Genomic DNA, 23,032 nt, shown 5'->3' on the forward strand with positions numbered 1-23,032 from the left:
CCGACCGCTCCCACAAAACGCCTTTTTTCCAACCACAAATGCTGACTTCCTGTCAGTCAAACTGTGACTGGATTGCAAAGTGGTCTCTATTTTCATTTGCAGTTTGACCTCACGTGCAACACAAAGGCTGCACCCGTGCGGTCTGCCAATAATCGCTCTAATTGCGTTTACTCAGATTAGTGACCCATGCTGAGGTAGGCCCAGTGGTCCTCAACGGCCCATGCATAATGATAGGAACATACCTTATTGGACTTCTCAATGGGAAAGCATTTGAGGAGATAAGCCTGTAAAACAAGGCCGGTGGCTGCTATACGATTATGTTATTCTGCTATTATAATGACAGCGGTATTCAATTATCGGTAAATTATTACAGCTAAAGGGTTACCCGGGGCCTATTCAATTAGCCCTGTAAACTGGATTCTGCCTGGGGCACGCAAAGGGTTAGGGTTTCATCCAATAACACATGGGAACGTATCCCATATGCTCTGTGTTATCACCCCATAATGGGTAATTCAACACGTGTGAAAAATGACCCTATTCAATAGGCTACTGCCCTATATGTGCCAGTTAATGAAGTACTGTATATTATTGCGAGCAGGGCCCTCCTACCATTTGACTGTAACTACCCAGTTTTATACCTATATCTAATTGTAAAGCGCAACGGAACCTGCTATGCTGTATAGGAAACTGTTAATAAATAAATATTACACTGCAGGGATTTAAAAAAAAAAAAAAATCTGTTTACGTTCCGTATGGTGCAGTCGGCCATGTTTTGCACAACATGTAAGATATGAGGAGAATATCATAGAAAATATAATTTTATAATACAATATGGGATGGGACCTTATAGCTCTATATGTAACGGTTATTGGTAGCTGCTCTGTGTACCGTGCGCCTGTTTTTTTTAGAGTTAATTGGCCAGATGTAGCAAGCTTAAAAAAAGTGATAAAGTGGAGAGTGATAAACAACCAGCCAATCAGCTTCTTCCTGTCCTGTTTCAAACCCAGCTTGTAACATGACAGTTAGGAACTGATTGGCTGGTGGTTTATCACTCTCAACTTTATCACTTTTTGAAGCTTGATACATTTGGCTCAGTGGTTCTTTATTAGCTGTTATAATCGCTCTGATTTCTTTACTGTAGGAGTACAAAGTTGCTTAAGGGGTCACAAATAATGTTTGGGTTCTACCAGCCACCAGGAACTGGGGGGGGGTTATCCGGAATGTGCGGCTGCCCCCACCCGCGTTCTGTCCTCTGCGGCTCGCCTATGAGCGCTGCCAGGATTTAGAGCGCACCTTCCTAGGATAAGCCGTACAGCGGATGCAGCAGAGATAGAGTTTCTGATGGTATCAGGCAAAGTTCAGAGCGGAGACACTGACCTCTTTGTTCCAGCAGAAAACAACACATCTTGTCACAGACACGGAGGAGCGCTGTTTGGAGATGCAGAGTCCCCAACTCCTCATTATAAGCTTATTTCTCTCTGGCAGGAAAAGAGGGGAACTTCTTGTTTATGCAAAGCAGCATTAAACTGCGACTGGATCCATAAACTCCAAGCAGAGAATATCTCTCCGGCACAGGAATTTTTTTTTCTTGTTTCCCCCTAATTGCTCATGACATCACATAGGCCGTTCTTGTGTAATGCGTTTCGAGACGGCACCGGTGGTGGGGGGTGGGGGTAAGGCGAAGACAACTAACCGACTCATGTTTTTTTTTTTTTTTTGCACCATCAGCAGCTCCACTCTTTATCGTGCCGGCAAGATGCGGCTCGTCACAGTGATAAGCCAGAGCTGACTAGCGCCAGCGCTCCTCTCGGTTAGAGGGTCTTAGAAATATTGGAAGGAATAATTAGATTTCATATCGTTACTGACGCAGCCATCTGAGGATCAGGCAGATTAATTTCTCTTTCTCTGTGCTCATTAATATTCATTAGAGACGTGGAAAAGCTGAATCGTCTTGAACAGACTGTATTCTGTGGGAAGATGCGAGGCCTGTGCTGCTGCCGCTGGGCTACTGTACAACCGCTGCAAATCAATGGCTTTAGGAAATAAATACAGTGAGCATGTTTTGGGGGGAATATTCTCTGTGCATCTGAGATGGAGATTAGGTAGAGAGTTATTAGGTAACGGCCAATCAGCTCCTAAAGGCCGTTTAAAAAAGAAATGACAGCTAGGTGTCGGTTGGTTGGTGCATTATTTCTCTACTATATCACTTTTTGAAGCTTAGTATATATGGCCTCTGATCTTGTAGCTGATTTCTGTGTCCATGTGACAGAAGTGGGATTTAAATGGCAGGAAAAAAAAATAGATGTTTATTAGCCATACAGGACTCAGGGCAGCATGTAACTCTGTGTGTGTTTTGGGTTTGAGCCACCCACAGGATTGCATGGAATATATTGCATGCAATCCCAGCCAAGCCAGCCCAGTTTAGAAGCAATCCAAGGGATTGTTTCTGCAGCAGGGGTGACTCCGAGGGTCTGGTGCGATGCGCATGGGACCACACATTGCATCGGACCTGCTGTCAGTCACCTGCGATTTGATTGCTGCAATCAAATAAAAAGAACCCAAATTGCAGGTAAATTGACCAGTGTATGGGCCCTTTAGTCTAAAATAAATTACAACACAGTGACATTTCTCACACTTGATCTTTGTGGTAAGTAAGAGGAAAGAAAAATGTTGCAAAATTGGTATCTAAAAGGAGAAGGGCGCCACCTAATGGCCAGTTGCTAAATGACACGTGTAGACATCTTGCTTATTTGTATAGTAAATGGACTATTAATAATAACTATAAAATTCCAGACTTGGGGCTGACTGTTGGGTAGGAACAAATGAGTGCCCAATACAGGGTGAAAAGATAAAGTGCGCAGTAGTGTCGCGCTCCTGGCACCTTGACATCCAACTTTTAGTGTTGCTTTAAACAGGCATTTTTGTTTCTGTCTGCAGAGCGTCGCACTCTCGCTGGACCTAGATGATGACTGTTGGCTGAAAAACATTACTCTGGTCCCATGTGAGCTAGAAGCCAACTCTGTGTTGTACCGGAAAGGTGAGTCTCGGGGCAGAACTCTGTGGCACGTTCCCTGTTCTGATATTTTATTGTTTTTGTAACTTTCACCATCACCCCCCTCTGTGCCCAGGTGACCAGATCTGGTGCAAGACCTCACAGATCATACAGCAAGGTGAGGTCATCAGAGCCTTCCTCATGGCAGAACCTCAGGCCATCCCCAACTTCACTGTGAAAGAGGAGCCCAGTGAGACCTCCCAGGAAGCCAACCCCCATCCGGAGTTCCAGCTGCTACCTCAGCAAGCGGGCATGGCTGCCATTCTGGCCACCGCCATTGTGAACAGTAAGTAGTAGATGAACCACACGCAGTTATCTAGGTTCCAGCGAACTAGTGGCATTCCTTTAACATATCAATCACAATACCCCTTACATTTCAATATATTGTAACACTCAGGTCTCGAACCCACAACCTATTGCACTGCACCCAAACATGACACCCATTAAGCTGTCCGATCATGAAGAAAAGCTTCAAGACCCCAACTAATTAAGCTACATGTACTCCATAATAAATAACCATCATTGCATCTGAGCAGATCCATGCAATGTGCAGCCATACATCCAAACCCTTATAGTTACACACCACATAGATCTGCTCAGCTGAAACACTGATCACCCCTTTAAGAAATACAATGTTAGCCCCAATCAGCCAGAAGTCTCCATCCTTCCATGCAGGGTCAGATAGTTCTTGAAAAGAGTGTCTTGACTGCAACACCACAGGCAATGGGTGTGAATCCCGAGCAGGCAAGCACCCCAAAATGTAATAAAGGACAGTGTGACCGAACAACAAAGAGCTCCTATATTAAGCCTATGAATGCTACATAGCACAGGAAGGGGTATGGGAAAGAAACGGGACAATCAGGAGATGCCGAGCTTCAAAGAGGGACACTAATTGGGGGTCCATGTTGACAGTTGTCGACATTGACACCAAAGAAATGTGAAAAACTCATGTCGACCGTTTTATGTTTCTTATCAACCTTTTGACCCTGTTGACCTTTCCCATGTCGACCTTTTCACCCTTCAACCTATTTGCATGTTGACCTTTTGGGGTCGATCTATTGATTGTCTAACTAATAATCTGCCCCCCATCCCCCCCCCCCCATGGTGGCAAAGTCCGCCCCACCCTAGTAACGTCCCTGGCGAGTGCCATCTTCCTGGAGACCTGGACTTCACATGAGCCCCCCTCCTCGCTTACTACTTTGAGTGCCAATTGAATTTTTAAAAATAGGTGTGACAATTGGCAAGCAACCATTTCTATTCATCATAATGACCTGTAATGTTACCGTATATAGGAAATATAACCTTTTTTACACATTTTTTTGTTTGAATTTATATAACAAATGTGAGTGACGCTGGCATTTTCAGCAGATATTTTGCATATCTCTCAGAGAGATGTTGGCACTCAAAGGGTCAATGCGCCTCTGCTGGTGACATAACCGAGGCATAAGGCATTTCATGCCTCAGAGATCTCTGCAGATCCTCACATACTCACCAAGGAAGCGATGGGCGCGTTTTAGGGGTAAAGGAACCAGATTTATAGTGTATTGTCTTTTATTGATCAGTATTCGGTCATGCCGTAATATTGCTTCTTCTGGTACATCTTCCACCCTGATGACCTCTCTCTCTATCTCAGAGGACGTGTTCCCCTGTAAGGATTGTGGCATCTGGTATCGCAGTGAGCGGAACCTGCAGGCGCATCTCATGTACTACTGCGCCAGCCGCCAGAGTTCCACCTCCCCCTCGGTGGATGAGAAGCCCAAGGACACCTACCCCAATGAGCGGATATGTCCCTTTCCTCACTGCAAGAAGAGTTGTCCCAGTGCCAGCTCGCTGGAGATTCACATGCGCAGCCACAGCGGTGAGTATGGCGGTGGCAGCGGGCCCGGTAGCACAATTCCTGCAAACCAACCATCTGTGGTAAATGCAGTCCATTAAGATGAATGGGCAAATCATTATCATTATTACCATTCATTTTATATAGTGCACGCATATTCTGTAGACTATTGTGCACTCCTCCATACATTAACTCTGGTGCCCTGTACTCATGATCCAGCAGGGAGAGGCAGAAACCTGTTAAATTAAATCACCTCCTTGCAATTTCCTTCGGGCCAGTGCTGTGGTGTCGCTACCTCTGGTGGCACCTAATGCAGGATGGCATGTTCTTTACATGCCAAAGAAAAGGGGTATGGCCTTGCGGGATGATGCTGTGGCCTCGTGGAAAGCATCTTCTTGAATCCCAGAAACCGTTTTCCTCACTCCAAGGGGCCAGAGATGCAGGTTGCCCCTGGAGACCAGGCTGTATGCAGTTCTGGCTCCTACACAGTGACAGAAGCCAGATGCTGCAGGTAATGTTACATTGCAGCACATGGCTCCTGTTACTGAGGAGGAGTCAGGACTTTGAGGTTACCCCTCAGCAGGTAATCCTTAGCATGTTTCTTCCTCCTCCTTGCTGGACCTGGTCAGTGGTTTTATTTATATCAATATATATAGTGTTCCCCTTGAATACCTGCTTCCCCAGCATGGCTCTCTAACGATATCCTCCATCATCCTGCATGTACAGATGACAGAGAACATCGCTGCGGGAGCGTGCATCATTAACGATTTAGCGCATAGACATTCGCTGTGCACAAACACATCTTTAACAATGGTCGTTATGTATATCGCTTGTTTCATCATCTAATGTGCACACACTTTTAAAATTAGTTAACCTGCTTGAACTTAATTTAATGTGGAGATTATCAAATTAAGATTTCCCTAGCACCAGTTTCAGCTTCAACCTGATTAAAGCAGACACACACCTTGCACACACCAGCTAACAGGTGCATCCAGTTCTAGTGGTAGAATTCCTATTTAAACAACTAGAAAAACTGCTCAGTCCATCTCCACTTGCTAGGAATACCACTGGCATCTCTGTCACCTAGGAATTAGACTACTAATGCGCCATTAACGAGAAGTATCTACATAAACCTGCATTTATTTCCGCATTACACAGGATAGGGACAATAAGGAATCGCTAGGGTACAATAAGCCCGCAGCATGGTAGAACCGAGGTGGTTTAAGGATACTTTCCAGACGAGCTTATCACATGGGCAGATCGGCAGATAAAATAGGCTTTCGAGCGTCAGACTGATTTAACCCTTAGTTGCTCTGCTAGCCTTATGTATTACATAGGGGGATGACCTCCTGTGGCGGTTGATGGGTACTGCAGCTTTTTACGGAAGGGGTTAAGTTGGACACTTATGTATAAACGCCCTGATCAGAGAAGTATTTCATCTGCGGCCTCCTCCTACCTTATAATACAGACCGATCTGTTTGTTCAAAGTGTCCCCTTCAGATGAATTAGCATCACAGGAAGCAATCATCCCATCTTAATCAGAGTGCGGCGTACTCCTATGGCTTTGTGATAACGATGAGCCGGGGTGGTGCAGTGAGAGGCTGAATAACTGATGCTCTTATCTTCCACAGGCGAGAGACCCTTTGTGTGCCTGATCTGTCTGTCCGCGTTCACCACCAAAGCCAACTGCGAACGCCACCTCAAGGTTCATACGGACACCCTCAATGGTAACTGGGCCCACCCTCCGTGCCATGTCACTTTGTGCAATAAAGGGAAATAGTAACTACTACATCTGCAATGTATATACAGAGGATAAATATAAATTGCTCAAATATTTTTGACTGAGTCGGACACAAAGGGGCCGTGTTTTCTGGCAGATGCGGAAACCCAATTTACTACCCGATGATAATGCAGTTTCCGTATGATAAAGGGGGTTATTCTGATTCACTCGGAAAGGCACAATCACTCTCACACTCTCTAATGGACAAAACCATGTGCACTGCAGGTGGGGCTGATGTAACATGTGCAGAGAGAGTTCAATGTGCACTTCAAACTGATATCTATATTGCAGTGTCAAAATAAACCAGCCAGTATTTACCCTGCACAGAAACAATAAAACACCCAAATCGAACTCTCTTTGCACATGTTACATCAGCCTCCCATGCAGTGCATATGGTTTTGTCCAGTCATTGTGCCTTTCCGAGTGAATCAGAATAACCCCCAAAGGTCATCATTTATATCCGTGCATAGAGATCCGTCCACTGCAGAATCCGCTCCGTATACGTACAAGCTTAGGAAGCTCATCAGAAATGATGCTGCGTTATGGGGCCCTACATCGCTCCGTGTGTAGGGGCGATAGCAATACGCTTCCCAGAGCGTCGCTATCGCCCGGCGATTAATATCCAGCATGCTGGATAAATCTATAATTGCCGGTAAGGGCCAGTGTTCTCCATCGCTGTGTGCTGAGTGATCTAGCTCAGCAGCACATCTCCCCGTGTGTAGGCCCATTGGTTGGAGGGGGGTGTTTATTTCCTGTGCACCTGCTGACTGTAGCATTATGGGGCAGGGAACTGATAAATTAGGCATTTTACACTATATATTTGCAAATAGCAAACGGTAATTAAACTACTGTTGCTTTTCAATATGACCTGCCAACACTAAGGTAGGGAGGGGGCGGAATGGTCCTTGTCAAAAGAACTGGCAACCGATTGGTTGCTGAGCAGTGAAGGTAGGAGATCTATTCCTTGAATAGGGCAGAGCAGGCATCGCTAAACTATGACCCTCCAGCTGTGCTGAAAGTACAAGTCCCAGCATGCCGTGCAACAGTTTTAGCACAAAAGCTGGAGAACCACAGGTTGCCTATGCCTGTTCTAGGGGTTTCAGTCTCACTGCAGTGCAGGTGTATTCCCTGTGGATAAAAGATCTCTGCCTCTTGTGTTAATGGGCTATTTTCAGTGTAGCCCATTGGTTCCCAAACTTTTGCGAATCCTGGTGCCCTAGCGTATCAGACATTTATTCGAGTCACTCCTAGGTCAAAAGTTTCTTATTGAGATCCTTAGAAAAATGTTTTAAATGAAATAAACTGTGTTTTTGTAGGTAATCCTTATAATGAGTTACGTGGCGAGGGACAGAATCTGCATCTGTTTATCCACGTGTTTTATGATTGGAAGCCACAAGCATTGGTCTTGCCTATTACAATAACCATAAATAATTTGAATTGGTCCGACCAAGGGCTCCGCAAAACCCCAGGGTGCCACGGCACAGTTTGGGAACCACTGGTGTAACCCTTATTCTGCCATAATAGCTCTGTTATGCTGTTGATCTGAATATGAAAATCTTGTTTATTGTTCTCTTATGCCTTAAGAACATCCTAATGTAATTTTAAAGTGTAAAAGAAAATATGTCGGGTAAGGTGCTCCAACTTGGGGTATAAAGTATTAGATGCCAATACTTATACTGCCCTATACATCCCTTTCTACATGCCACCAATGGAATAAGATAAGATCCTTCATCTTTCTGCTGAACTCTTTTATGACCTTAAGCTTACTTGGCCATGTTCTCAGCCGCTGCGGCTCTAGTCCTGCGTGTTTGTTTCCAACAGTGGCATGTTCTGCTCTTTCCATAATGTTCTGTGGATCATCTGCTGGTCGATGCTAAGCCCTACATAATGGTACTGAGAGGTCCACTTCCCGGCATGTGGCCGCATTTCTGTCTGTTGGGAGGACCGTGTCCTAATCCACTCCGCACCAGCTTGTGGTCACCCCTTGGTTTGATAAAGAGGACGTTGGTTTTAGCCAAAAGCCACGGCCACCAAATCTGAACGTAATCTAGCACTTATAGCATTTCTGAAACAGCGGATTCCTTTCACAATCCGCAGAGCAGCTTCCTTTATGTACGAATGGTCCTGCGTATTGGCCGCTCTGTTCCAGAAGTTGGCAGAATCAATGCCTCGCTGCATTACTGCCCATGCATAGTTCTTCACCATTTTTAATGCATAAATGTTGGAGGGGGCTATATATAGAAATTAATCTTGTGGTTTCTTCGAGGGCTGATTGTACTAAACAACGTGACTTGATAGAATACCTGAAACTGAGGAGTGACCCTGTTCTAAGTCTCCTTTACTTTTTGTCTCAGGTGTCTGCCATGGTTGTGGTTTCATCTCCACCACCCGTGACATTCTGTACAGCCATCTGGTAACCAACCACATGATCTGCCAACCAGGGTCCAAGGTCGAGGTGTATCCAGTTGTGAAAACGCAACCTTCCGCCAAGCCAGCAAATCAGAGTAAGTATGAGTAGGCGCTTCCCTATGATTCACCGGTATAAAAGTGGTCTTTATTAAGCAGAAATTGATGTAATTCACTGGGCCTAGGAGAAGCAGAAGGATCCACAGGTGCCGGATGAAGGGCCGACAGTTGGGATCCCGACGGTCAGTATACCTACATCGGAATACCGACTGACAGGGGCTATTCTCCCTCGTGGGGGGTCCACGATTCTCATAGAGGGAGAATAGAGCCTGCAACAAGCCACCCGAGCCCGCAAGGGACTTGTTTGCGCAGGCCCCTGTTAGAGTACCAGTGGTCAGGATTCCGATGTTAGTATACTGACCACATCCGGTTCTGCTGTATACACGCTTGTAACAAGGCTCCTAACCCCATGGGGAACAATACATTGCTGATTATCGTAAGTTAGTGGTACAGAACCAGAGGCAGGAACTAGCTACTCTGAGGCATGGGGCACTGTGTACCTCACTGATGAGCTACAGTCTCATTCATACTGCTGTGGGTGCCAGCATAGTACACAGCAGCTGCAGGATCAGAACATCTCCCAGGCTAAATAATAATATGTTTATTAAGCATGAGCAGACTCATGAACCATGATAATTGAAAATGTCTCTTGGAGACATTGAGAGGTTTATTTTCCAGGTCACTTGTGCACATCTGTTTTCTTTATTGTAATTCCATTGTTGCTCTTGTGCTTTAAATCCGAATACCCCACTATCTGCCATATGTCTGCCTTAGCCTCTCTACGAGATGTAAGAGATGTTCCCCCTTACCCCATGCTTATAGGGACAGTCTAAGCTAGGCAACATGGCTGGAATCTTCATTTTAGAAAGATATTGATCCTTAAGTTTCTCCTTCTGTAGAACCTCCATAGTAACTTCTCCTCTAACATTTCCACAGCTGTAACTCCAGCATCAACCTCCAGTCTTCTGACCTGCAGCCTCTGTGGATTCTTGGCTGATGGGCTCCCTACTCTCCAGCAACACGCACTCATTCACGCTACTGCTCCTGTTCCTTTCACCCCGCACTCTGTCAAGTCCCCATCAGATCCTGATAGGGAGCAACATCCTGAGGTCTTGAAAAATGGTGATGCTAAGTCGCCTATGTCCTCCTCGGGTAGTGAGGAACCTCCTCTTAAAGTCAAAATTAAAGAAGAACCGGAACCAGAACAAGCAATCAGCGATCCTGGCGCTGCCGGCTGTGAAACTGGCGACAGAGCGTCATTGGTAGCGTCTCCTGCTGTGAAAGTGAAAACTGAAATCTCCAGTCCCACCCCTGGATCAAGCCCTGTCCCTAGTGAGCCTGGAGCAGCAGCAGCTGGTGGCGGGACGGTGATCATGCCACACTATGTCTTTGGCCATGAAGCATCTCCAGCCATAGTTCCGCAGGCCTCTGAGATCCTAGCGAAGATGTCAGAACTCGTACACAGCCGTTTGAAACAAGGACAAGCAATTACCTCCACCGGCTTTTCAGGGGCACCCGCACCCAAAGGTGCTACTTGTTTTGAGTGTGAAATCACTTTTAACAATATCAATAACTACTATGTACACAAGAGACTTTACTGCTCTGGGAGACACGTGTCAGACGAGAGTCCGGCCAACAGCCGCAAAGTGAAGGTGGTGCCTGTACGGGCGGCTGTAGCTCCTGGAACCTCTACACTACCTGTTGTTGATGATCAGAGGACTTCCCCACCTCAAGAGGAAGCTGAAGGAGAGAGTAGCACCCCAATCGTGTCAATAAAAGTAGAAGAGGGTGTCGCTGCAGAAAACGAAGCAGCGGGGAGCGGACATAATAGTGAAAGCAGCCAGACTTCTAGCTCGGTGGAAGACCCAGTCGAAGATCCAACACGAACCGTGTGTGAAGCTTGCAACATCTGTTTCAGCAGACATGACACTTATGTAGTACACAAGCGTTATTACTGCGCATCACGTCATGACCCACCTCTGCGACGCAGTGGGATCAACAAGCCTGGGTTGCCATACACACCTCAACCAGCTCCGAGAACACGTAAACGCCGGAAGCTTTACGAAATCCATGGCGTAACTCCAGCAGAGGTAAATGCCCCATCATTGCTACCCATCATGCCAGGCCTTATACCAGCTCCTGCTATGCCCTCACCCAGTTCCAGCCCAGATGCTGCGGATGGGCCTATCGACCTAAGCAAAAAGCCTCGTCTGTTGGTTGAAGCACCGTTGACTTCTCCAGCTGCTGCTGTGGTTCCCTTGGCAGACTACCATGAATGTACTGCATGCCGGATCAGTTTCAACAGCCTTGAAAGCTACCTGGCACATAAGAAGTTTTCGTGTCCTGCAGCTACTTTGCAACAAAAGGCTCTGCAGCAGCTTCAGAAAATTAAATCCCCCTCGAATGCAGCTGGAAAGATTGGGGAAGACATTGTGAGAGTGAAAGTGGAGAGAAGAGCCACGTTAAGTCCAGCATCAGTGAGTGAGACCATTCAGCCGCTCGTTGTGCCGTATACAGCTGTTCCGGATTGCAAACCGCTTCAGCAGTACACTGCAGCACTAGAAGCAACTCCATCTTCTACAGCCACATGTCCGTATTGCCCTCCCAATGTGGTCATTCGAGGAGACCTACTTGAACATTTCAGGAGTGTCCATGGCCTTCTGTTGGCAAAACCCACCATAGGTCACCGTCTACAGGGCACGGTCATGGAGGTTTTATTACCAGCTCGGGTGCAACCAAGTAATGTATCAGAGAGCAGCTTGCCTAGTCCCCCTGTCTCATCGTCCTCTCCACTGCAACTTACCGGGCTCCAAAAAGACAATACAAACAACAAAGATGCCACCTCCTCCTCCTCTTCATCAGCCAGTGGTAGTCCGGTTTCAACTACCACTCCGCGGTCAGTGTTGACCAGCACCCCTAGACCCTTGTTGCCAAGCTCTCCAGCTCTTCCTCTAAATCCTTTGGTGGAAAACCATAGGGAAGATGGACTCAGGGTGTCCACTCATGCGCTGTTGCCTGGGGACAAAGCAATGCAACCCCCAAAGGCTGGTCTAACATCTCCATTGCCCAATGGGAACCACAGATATTGCCGACTCTGCAACATCAAGTTCAGTAGTCTGTCGACTTTCATTGCTCATAAAAAATACTATTGTTCTTCTCATGCTGCAGAACATGTAAAATAAACTTATTTGAAGATTTTATGAGAAGTGGTTTTAAAGCACTAAATTGACTGATTAACTGGGGACAATAAGGGTTTCCGTATGATCTGTACTGTTCCAAGTGCAGCTTGTGGATAACAAATGATACCAGTGTAAGTAGAAATCTCAGTCCAAGTGACACACTTAGTTGGGTGGTCAGTCTTCTATTTGGTGGGTCATGACCATTTTGCTGGACTTCTGCTGTCTGAAGGCACCATGGATATCCTACCCACTAGGCATGAGCACATCATGAACTATGGTCACGTAACCCTTTAGAGAGTCCCTTCTCTTATCCATTCTCTAACCGACAGCATTCCGTTCCTGAGTGCCCAACTCGTTTTAAGATCTTTCAAGACCATGCTGTTTGTTACTGAAACTTATGAAGACTGCATGACTCTCCGTCCAGTTACTTGGTGAACGCCTCCCAATTGTTAAGCACAATAACTGTTACAAAGAGTGAACACCGTAAAGACAGAAGTCTTGTTACAGGGCTGGGGAGGGAATAACTTTTTTAGTAAGTTATTTTTGAACTGTATTTAAATGAAAGTTGAGAGGTAAAACCTATTAGGTTTTTCTCATTTTTTTTCTCTTTTGTAGTGAAAACTCTATATATTTGGAAAATAATTTGATTTTTCCAGTAACAATGGAGTTACAATTGTATTGTGGCGAGTGAGGCATGGTGTATAATGTGGAGACATTTTTTATATTTTTATTTTAAGTTTCTAGGCTTGTTTTGAGAAGGACCATCAGCCCAAATATTGTCATAGATCATGATCATTCTCAGGGCTGAAAACCAGACTAGGTGTCTAAGAGCACAACGCGTTTCTTTGGGATCTTAAGACAGAAGGTGGTGATACGTGCAGTGGGTACTAAGAGATGAAGTGTACAATATCTCCAACAACCTCAAAAACCACCGTTACCTACTGCTTCCTCTTTTTTTTTTCTCGAGACATACGTTGTTTCAGTTGTATCCAGATATTTAGGATTTTATCTTTTTTTTTTCTTCTTCCAGAAGAAAATAACCATCTGTGCAGTCAGGTGCATTTACTCAGTTTATCTACATTTAAAAAATAAAATAGTGATTAAACCAAGTTTAACATTGAACCAACGAGGAACTCTCCTACAAGCTACAGGTAAATGGTAGGTGCTGTCAGAGAATAGGTTTATAGCCAGTCTTGTTTTGGAGTGGTCCATGAGTACGAAAAATAAAGGGCACTTATAACTTTTATGACCGAAGGGTTGCTGAAATATGTGACACATTAAAACTATGGATGTTCAACCGTTGGAGAATAATGATAAAAGCACTATATGAAGCAACCAGTTAGTATTGACACCCTTCCGTCTGATCCCTACCAAGATTTTTTTTTTTTTAAATGGGTATTTTTTACATGGCATTATATATGACCAAAACTGGAAAAAAAAGTTGTGTTTTAAAATAGTCCTTAAATATATTTATATATTAATATAGATACCAGGAGCACTGATTCACAAATAAAAACACACATTTCTGGTGACTAACAAGTGTGTATAATTCTGTATATAATAAAGCCTGTGTATATTATGTGTTCATGTTGATTAATTCTTGACTAATTTCAATCTCCTGTCACTTTAACCTTTTGCAGTCCATTTCTTTTTTATTTTTTGCAATTCAAAAAGTCTGGTTTAAAGTAATTGTCATTTTTTTTAAATTAAAAAATGGGTTACATTGAATGTTGAACGATGTTAATGTTCTTATTTTAAAGTGGCTCACCATTGGATCTGCTACTAGCGCTAGGGCTGTTGAGCCTGACTAGACGTTGGACTTGAAAGGGTTAAAGAAGGTTCTCATTACACTCTAATGCAGGACAGGCCAACCTGTGCCTCTCCAGATGTTGTCAAACTACAAATCCCAGCATGCCTTGCCACAGTTTTAACACTCCCTTATAGCAAAACTGTGGCAAGGCATGATGGGATTTGTAGTTTGACAATGATCTGATCTGGAGAGCCACATGTTGGCCAGGCCTGCTCTAATGGGTGAATTTACTAAGATGGGAGGTCTATGGGATGTTGATTATAGCAACCAATCAGATTTTTCTTCTATATTTAACACCTTGTAAAAGATATTAAATAGAATCTGGTTGGTTACTCTGGGCAACATCCCATTTCAATAGAACTCCCATTTTAGTAATTTAACCCCTAAATACCTATTAAAGGCAATGATTTGAAGGGTTCCTTCATTGTACTTATGTGATTGGATCATTTCAAATATCAGAACTGTGGGGGTCCTGTGCCCAATTTACATACCTCACTTGAAAGGTCTTTTGGTTCTCTATTGTTCCCTTAAGTGCTGGCGGTTTACAGTAAACTGAATTGATAATAATAAACCTAAGGGTACCCATACACTAGTAAGATTTATCTGCAGATCTGTCTGGTTGGAATAAAACATGGTTATGGATGAGTGACAATTTGTCAGTTTTCCAAGCAAATGGTCAACTGTCATTTGTTCTCATCCATAACCATGTTTTTGTTCCAACCAGACCGATCTGCAGATAAATCAGCGTGTATATGGCCACCTTAAGTGTTACAGATCCCAGATCCCACATCACCATCCTATATACACATACAACCTTTATACTCAAGCAGGCACAGTGGGCCTGATTCAGCTGTGGATGGAGGTGCATTCATGGCCATGTACTAGTATGGTAATGAGGCAGGAGGCGTCCAATACTGGACACTTTTTGCTTACATTATATATCCGTGCTGCGTCATTGGTTACGGCACTGGATAACCTGTAACACCATTGGAGAGCTGTGTGGGTGTCATGTAAACTAGCCGCAGTAGTTCCTGCAACAAAGCCTGGAATCACCATCTTCTGTTAAAGATCCTGGCCCTGATACTCCGCCCAAACAGCAGCGGACTGTTAATCACGGACAGTCTGCAGCCGTATTGTGTCCAAAAACCCAGGAGCTGCACTGCATGTGAGCAGTAAGGGCCACCCATTACCTGACAGACAGAGAGCCCGGCTTTAGGTCTGTCAGCAGACTATTATTTTAGTCCTGGCTGCAGCTAGCATAGACCCCAAACAACCCAGTTATCAACTGTCCATGATCTAGCAGGGGTTGGTTGGAAATGGTGGAAAATATGGTCCAATTATCACTGGTCAAACACTTTCATACAGGGTCTGCTAATGTATAGGCCTAGACTCCTGTACCGGCACCTGGAACTACTAGCCCTCTCGGGCTCCTGCACCTAGGACTACTAGTCCTCCCGTACCGACACCTGGAACTACTCGTCCTCCCGGGTTCACGTACCGGCACCTGGAACTACTAGTCCTCCCGTACAGACACCTGGAACTACTAGTCCTCCTAGGCTCCTGTACTGGCACCTGGAACTACTACTCCTCCAGGGCTCCCGTACCGGCACCTGGAACTACTACTCTTCCCAGGCTCTAATACCGCCACCTGGAACTACTAGTCCTCCCAGTTCCTGTATGGCACCTAGAACTACTAGTCCTCCTGGGCGTACTGGCACCTGGAACTACTTGTTCTCGCAGGCTCCTACACTAGCACCTGTTGCTCCTTGACCTGCTAGCTCCTACACAGCACCTGGAACCACTAGTCCTCCTGGGCTCTAGTACTGTAACCACTAGTCGAAATACCGACGCCGGAATCCCGACTGCCGCAACTTTGTCCCTCTATGGGTGTCCACAACACCCACACCTACACTGAGAACTTGAGCTTCTTGTTCCCCCAGTCCCCCACACCAGCACCTGGAGCTGCTGCTTTTTGAGTACAGTATAGCCCTGTACACATGCATCGTTTTTTTTTTGTTTTTTTTTTTTATTCAATTTTGCTTATAGAAGCAAAGTCGAATCCTAAACATAATCGAATGGTTTTTGTGTCACTTTTGATCTACATTCGATTCGATGTGTGTTCCCGTTTTCACAAAATCGATCAGAAAAATCTACTGTGCTGCCAAGGAAATATTGAAATTTATCTAGTAAATCGAATGTGTACAATGTACCATGAATGTATATCGAATTCAATATCGAATTTGATATCTAATGCAAAAGTACAGCTCTAATGCCAAATCAAATGGAAAGCTCTAATGCCAGATCTAATAGAAAGTCGAATCTAACATTGACTCAAAAGCAATTCGATGTGTGTGTGTGTGTACAGGGCTTCAGTGTGGTTGCACAGCTGCACCATCTCCTTGTTGGTGTCACCTATTTCAACAATGGCCACTTACAATGGATCAGTGCTGCGCTGGTAGCAGAATGAGGGCTTGAGCTTGGAGACAAACCTATGGCAGCTGGAGAATGAAGTAGCATAAATAGCACATTGCACTATTCTGTGGTGAAGAGATACAAGCAGCTGCAGGCCTTCATAAAGTAAGATCATGTTTAGTTGGCAATGTACTCAATGAGGGATGCGGTCGAAATACCAATGCCGGGATCCCGACCACCCCAATCCTGACCTATTCTCCCTCTGTGGGTGTCCACGACACCCATAGTGGGAGAATAAATGTGTGCGCCGAGCGTAGCGAGCTTGCAGGGGCCGCGTTGCACTCACCCCTCTGTCGGGATTGTGGCGATCACCAGGATCCCATACCAGACCCCACAATGGAAGGTATTGGGAATACACAAGGATACATAAGTTACTCTCCTGTAGTTGGTCGGTGTATCTACATTCTCTGAGCTCACAGCTATTAATGTATAAAGGGGTAGATGTATGAAGCAGTGATAAGGGAGGAGAAGTGATAAAGTTCCTGGTACTTTATCACTGACCAATCAGCTTCTAACTGTTCCTTTTTAAACCTAGCATGTTACTTAACAGTCAGGAGCTGATTGGCCGGTGATAAAGTACCAAACACTTTATCACTTCTCCCTTATCACTGCTTTATACATCTACCTCTTAGTTCTGGCAGTGAATAGAGGAGGGGTTACGTTAATCCAGCCCTTGTCCCTTTAACTAGTCCACCTGCGTGCATGCACTATTTACCTGTACGAAGCTTGAGGAATGTAACATTGGGCCTGATTCAGGTTTTCTACAGTCCGTCCCCCCCCCCCCCCCTCTACACCCCTCCATGACAAGACGGTATCACAGCAAAGTTTAATATTGGGACCCCCCTTGTTTAATAAATTCATTAATGATATAGGAAGTGACATAGTGAGTACTATTGCAATATGTGCAGACAACACAAAATGAACTCAGGAGAGGAGGATGTGGATACACTACAAAGTGACTTAATAAAACTGGAAAGGTGGAAAATGAAGTTTAATGTTGATACATGTAAAGTAATTAATTATGGGAACAAATATGAACAAGGTACGTATAGGCTAAATGGAGATATTATAGGAAGTTGTGCTGTAGAGAATGACTTGGGGGTCATCATAGATGAATAAATGGGTAATAGTGCCACACTGCTCAAGTGCAGCAGCAAAAACAAACCGGACACTGGCATGCATTAAAAGGGGAATGGATTCAAGGGATGCCAATGTGATAGTGCCTCTTTACAAGGCATTGGTGAGACCACACTTGGAATACTGTGTTCAGTTCTGGGCACCGAACCTTATAAAGGACATAAATGAAGTCGAACAGGTACAGAGAAGGGCGAATAAGCTAGTGAAAGATCTGGAATCCCTAGAATACGATAGGTTAACCAGGCTGAATATGTTTTCACTGGAGAAACGAAGGCTGAGAGGTGATATGATTAGTATGTTCAAATACAGGATTGGGAATCCTATGGAACTGGGAGATGATTGGTCACTAACAGGCCTATACTTAGGACACACGGGCATGTACTGAGGCTCGAGGAAAATAAATTCCGTACTGAATTAAGAAGAGGATTCTTCACCATTCGAGCAGTAAATTTCTGGAACGCATTGGCGATGGGGGTGATTACAGCAACTACTGGTAATGAATTTAAATCAAAACTGGATACATTTTTGGCCACTAAGGGAATCCTATAGATATGACTTAAGCCCTGTACACACACACATTGATTTGCTTTTGATTCGATTTTGTATTAGATCTGGCATTAGATCTTTCCATTTGATTTGGCATTAGATCTGTACTTTTGTATTAGACATTGAATTCGATATCCATTCATGGTACATTGTACACATTCGATTTACTAGATCGAATTCGATATTTCCTTGGCTGCACAGTAGATTTTTCTGTTCGATTTTGTGAAAATGGGAGCGCGAATCGAATGTAGATTGAAAGTGACCCAAAAGCCATTAGATTTAATTTAGGATTTGATTCGATTTTGCTTCTATAAGCAAAATCGAATCGATAATCAGGAAAAAATCGATGCATGTGCACAGGGCTTTAGTCAAGTCAGTAGTTACAAGTCAGATAAGTTGAACTCGATAGAGCAACGTCTGTTTTTGGCCTTAATTACTATGTTACCTAAACGTTCTGCCTTGGGCACCCAAGGCTTGCTGATTCATGTAGGGGGGCAAAGGCTGGATGAGCTGCTGTAGCATAACTAGCTGAAAATGTTAATTCTGCCTATGATATAAAGGTTATTCACTGGGATTTTTGTCAGAAAGAGACTGACAAAGAAAGAAAAAACGCTTTTTGGGCGCGCTCCTTTAAATTTGAATGAATTCAATGGTTATTTTAAGACAACTTTATATAAAGACTTTTTTTTTAAAAGAATGGCACAATTAATTAGATAATTGGTTTAAAAATGTAGTGTGATCCTTAAACAGATAATGTTAAGGAATAGTAATTATTTTATCACACTTTAATTTTTCATTTATGCACTGTATTATCAAAGGTACAATTATCAGTGAACATAGGCAGTAAAATGATTCGGTTCCCCCTAAATGTATATAATCTTGTGCTATTATTGCACCGTAGGTATACCTAGAATGGTTTACCAAGGGAGGAAAAAAGGGGAAGTCACAGCCTCAAACATATATACTCTCTAATAGAAACTCACTCTGGCAGTCATAAATACAGATATTTTGATTGAAACGGCGGCTCGCCTCCCTTGTACTTATATTGCCACACCTGGTCTTCCCCAGGGGTCTCCCACCTAGGTACTATCCCAGCCCTCCACTGCTTGGCTTCCAAGTTCGGGGAGGGTTTGGGCAATCCAGCGTATTATTTTTTCCTATCACATTGTATATATTTTGTATTTTAATCACACCTTCACTTCCCTACATAGCACCTATGTGCTTCTTATTAACCCCTACTAATTTTCATTTGTGTGCTGCCCTGGAGTACTCACCCTGTGTCGGCATGTTGGGGGCCCACACCCCAGACCATACCCAGTATTAGGGACCCCCAGTGACAGAGATGCCTTGACGTACGGCCAGTGGCGTAACTATAAATTTTGCTCCCCCAAGCTAAAATAGTTGTGGGCACCCCCCCCCCATAATGCCTCTTGCACATTACGCCACACACCGTAATTCCACATGCCGTAATGCCACTTACACAACACCCTGCAATGCCCAGTACACATTATGCCAAACACCATAATGCCCCTTACACTATGTCTGACCGTAATGCCCCTCACACTATACACCACACATCATAATGCTACTTACACTATATGCCACACACCGTAATGCCCCTTACACTATACACCACACATCGGATTTCCCATTACACTACATGCCACACAATGTAATGCTCATTACACTATATGCCTCACACCATGATTCCCCTTACACTATACGCACACACTGTAATGCTCCTCACACTATACTATGTGTCCATGCCCCACATCATATACCCCTTATGCACATTATGCAACACAATAGTAGATCCCATTACACTTGCCCCTTACACATTATGCCACACGGAATGAGACAAAATTCACATTATGCCACATGGATTGAGACAAAATTCACATTATGGCACACGGATTGAGCCAAAATTCAGGTAAAGCGGGGACTCAAAGAGACGAAGGGGATGTGGGGGCAGAGGGGATGTGGGGACAGAGGCAGGGATGCGGGGACAGAGACAGAGGGGACGTAGGGACAGAGACAGAGGGGACGTAGGGACAGAGGTGGAGGGGACATAGATGGCAGGGATGTGGATACAGAGACAGAGGGGACATGGGGACAGAGTTGGAGGGGATACAGGACTAAAATGGTGGGGAGAGAGGCATAGGGGATGCGGGGACAGAGGCAGAAGGGATGCTGGGACAAAGGCAGTGGGGACAGAGATGGCAGGGATGCAGAGACATATGGGATGCGAGGACAGTGATGGAGGGACAGAGCTCTGCAGGAGGCTAACTTTCCAGTAGGGTGTTAGTGCAACATGGCTATTATGAGGCATAGGGCTTCTCTTGATTCCCCCCCCCCCTTCCCCACTACTGTTTTCTTTTTCACCTTTGTTACAGAGATCCCCTCCCACCACCACCTTGTTTGCAAAAAAAATTTTTTGCATATAATTCCCTTGCCCCAGTGTGTACTCATACATACACACACACACACACACACACACATGTCAAAGATCTCTAAAACATGTTCAGAGCTGGGCACCAGGTCTCCTTTTCTTGCACACCCCAGGGCCAACAGCTGATTTATTACCTCCCCAAAATCTTTTGGCTCCGGGGCAGCCAGCATCAGAGGGAAGTCCTCGTCAGCAGGCAATGAGAGGAAGAGAGGGGCAGGCAGAAAGCTTCTCACAGTAAGGAGGAGCAGTGCGGCACCTGGGGCCTCGGGGAATGGCGCTGGAGGTGTCAGGCTGCTTAATGTGCTGGCTGGCTGCAGACGCTGCAGGTTGTTCCTGGCGTGCAGTCACCTGACATGCTGCTGCTCCCTCCCTAAGAGTCAGTGCCGCGGCCAGGGAGGAAGCGAGCAGCGCCGGCGGCGTGTAGGGAAGGGGGAGGAGCCAAGGATGCGAGGGCTTCCTCCGCGTCCCTACTAATATCTTTTTAAGCAGCAATGCCGCTTCCGATCTTGGCGCCCCCGCAGCGCTGTCTCCTCCAAGCCACTGCGGAGACTGCCTCATTATAGCTATGCCACTGCGTACGGCCTAGGGGCTTAGCAATTAATATCTGCAGAGATACGCAACCAAAATCTCTGTATTATCTGATTAATATGTAGTTATGTTTCACTCAGTGTGCAATTGGGATACCAAATGTTTTTTCCTAACCAGAATTACCCCTCCCTTTTGGCACCTGACTGACACACCTCTGATTGAGCAGCTTACCAACAAAAGTGTTGTGTGGCTGATGTATTGTGTTTGCGCATGTGCAGAGGTGTTTCTGCGCATGAGCGAATGCCTTGCACATCTGAACACAGCGTGAATTCCGCGCAGAAAAGGATCGTACGGAATGCGTACGCCCCGCGTTTCATTGGCGTTTCCATGAAAATGCAGGGCGTACGTATGGTAATCCGGCCGTGACGCACGTGTGGGGGGGGCGGGCAGCTGACATAGCCGGATGTCAGCTGCCCGCCCATATCCCGGCTTTGACACTGAAAAATGTCCGAGTGGTCTGGAGCACTCGGAGCTGTCTGACCATCATTCGATGGTCGGCGATCATCGGAGAATGGGGGAGGTTCCCACACATGGGGGAGTTGTTCACATGAAACATCCACTCGCGGTCCATTTGCTCGGCGTCTTACCGCATTCGGACAGTCTGTGCGATCCATACCGTAGGCAGGGCTAAGAACACTCGGTGGCCACCGGAAATACGCATGCGACTGAGTCAACTAGAATAAGGGCCTTGGAGAGGTTGCTCTGACTCATATCACCTACCCCCCCCCTGCAGTTTAAGGAAGCCAATCCCGGGGCATTTTTTCAATCCCTGGATTTATTTATTTATTGCCAGTTATTTATATGGCACACACATATTCCGCATCGATGTACAGAGAGTATTTGAGCATTCACATCAGTCCCTGCCCCAGTGGAGCTTACAATCTATATTCCCTACCACATGTACACACACACACAGACATTCTAGGGTTAATTTTTGTTTGGAGCCAATTAACCTACCAGTATCTGCAGAGTTAGGGCCATGGTGGGAATCGAACCCATGACCGCAGAGCTGTTGGGCCACTACACCGTCCGTGCTGCCCACGTGATTGGCTTCCCTAATAAAAAAAAAAAAGCTCAGATGCCCCACATATTTACTTACATTGGTGGGGGTGGCCGGGCAGTGAGGAAGACAGCGAGGTGGGTGGTGCGACTGTGCGGCTTGTGTAGAGTGACCTCTGACCTCACACTGCTCAGAGCCGCACAGCCAGGGACAGAAGAGGCCGGGCAGTGTCTGGGCGGGTGCAGTCTGCTCCCAAAATCCCGGCAATTTTGGGGCCAAATCCCAGGATTCCGCCGATGTCAGGATTGGCCACCCTACTGCAGGCCCGTCTTTTTGTATGGGCTTAATGGGCACTTGCCCATGGGCCCCAGGTGTATAAGGGCCCTGTTCTGATAGCTGAGTATCCTTTTTCTAGGGATACCAGAATTTTAAAAATCGGCGCTGGGGAACTGGCGATATCCAACTTCAAAGCAGCAGTCCACATCCGACCTGTTAATTGCAATTCCCAGTCATATTTCTCAGGTTCTCTCTGACTTAGAGTATATTCCAAAAGCTGGGACTCCCCTTTCTGTCGACACTAGCGGCTTGTCTCTATCATGCCCAGAACTAGAGATATCAGCCTTCCAGCAGCCGGTCCCTGCTCCAGCTCCAAACGTCTGGTGTACAGTTTTATATTTTTGTCAATGGATTGCTCTGGCTCCTGATCTCTGATCCCCAAG

At 45.5% G+C, this 23,032-nt stretch overlaps 1 protein-coding gene across 4 annotated transcripts in view; it reads left to right on the forward strand.

The window, feature by feature from the left end:
- The window catches only part of ZFPM1 (zinc finger protein, FOG family member 1), an 87,774-nt gene extending 73,878 nt beyond the window's left edge, over window positions 1–13,896 (forward strand). For 3 of the 4 annotated variants that reach the window (XM_083165159.1, XM_083165160.1, XM_083165161.1), the window contains exons 6-11: window positions 2,938–3,037; window positions 3,129–3,338; window positions 4,686–4,910; window positions 6,518–6,613; window positions 9,021–9,170; window positions 10,069–13,896. In XM_083165159.1, coding sequence (XP_083021285.1) covers window positions 2,938–3,037; window positions 3,129–3,338; window positions 4,686–4,910; window positions 6,518–6,613; window positions 9,021–9,170; window positions 10,069–12,314 — 3,027 coding nt within the window. In that variant the 3' untranslated portion in view covers window positions 12,315–13,896. Of the gene's footprint in view, window positions 1–1,009; window positions 2,052–2,937; window positions 3,038–3,128; window positions 3,339–4,685; window positions 4,911–6,517; window positions 6,614–9,020; window positions 9,171–10,068 lie in introns of those variants that run through there. The other variant, XM_083165162.1, reaches the window with a different exon arrangement.
- The last annotated feature ends 9,136 nt before the right edge of the window (window positions 13,897–23,032 follow it).

This window comes from Crinia signifera, chromosome 11 (genome assembly GCF_055691185.1).
Source record: "Crinia signifera chromosome 11, ASM5569118v1, whole genome shotgun sequence".
NCBI lineage: Eukaryota > Metazoa > Chordata > Amphibia > Anura > Myobatrachidae > Crinia > Crinia signifera.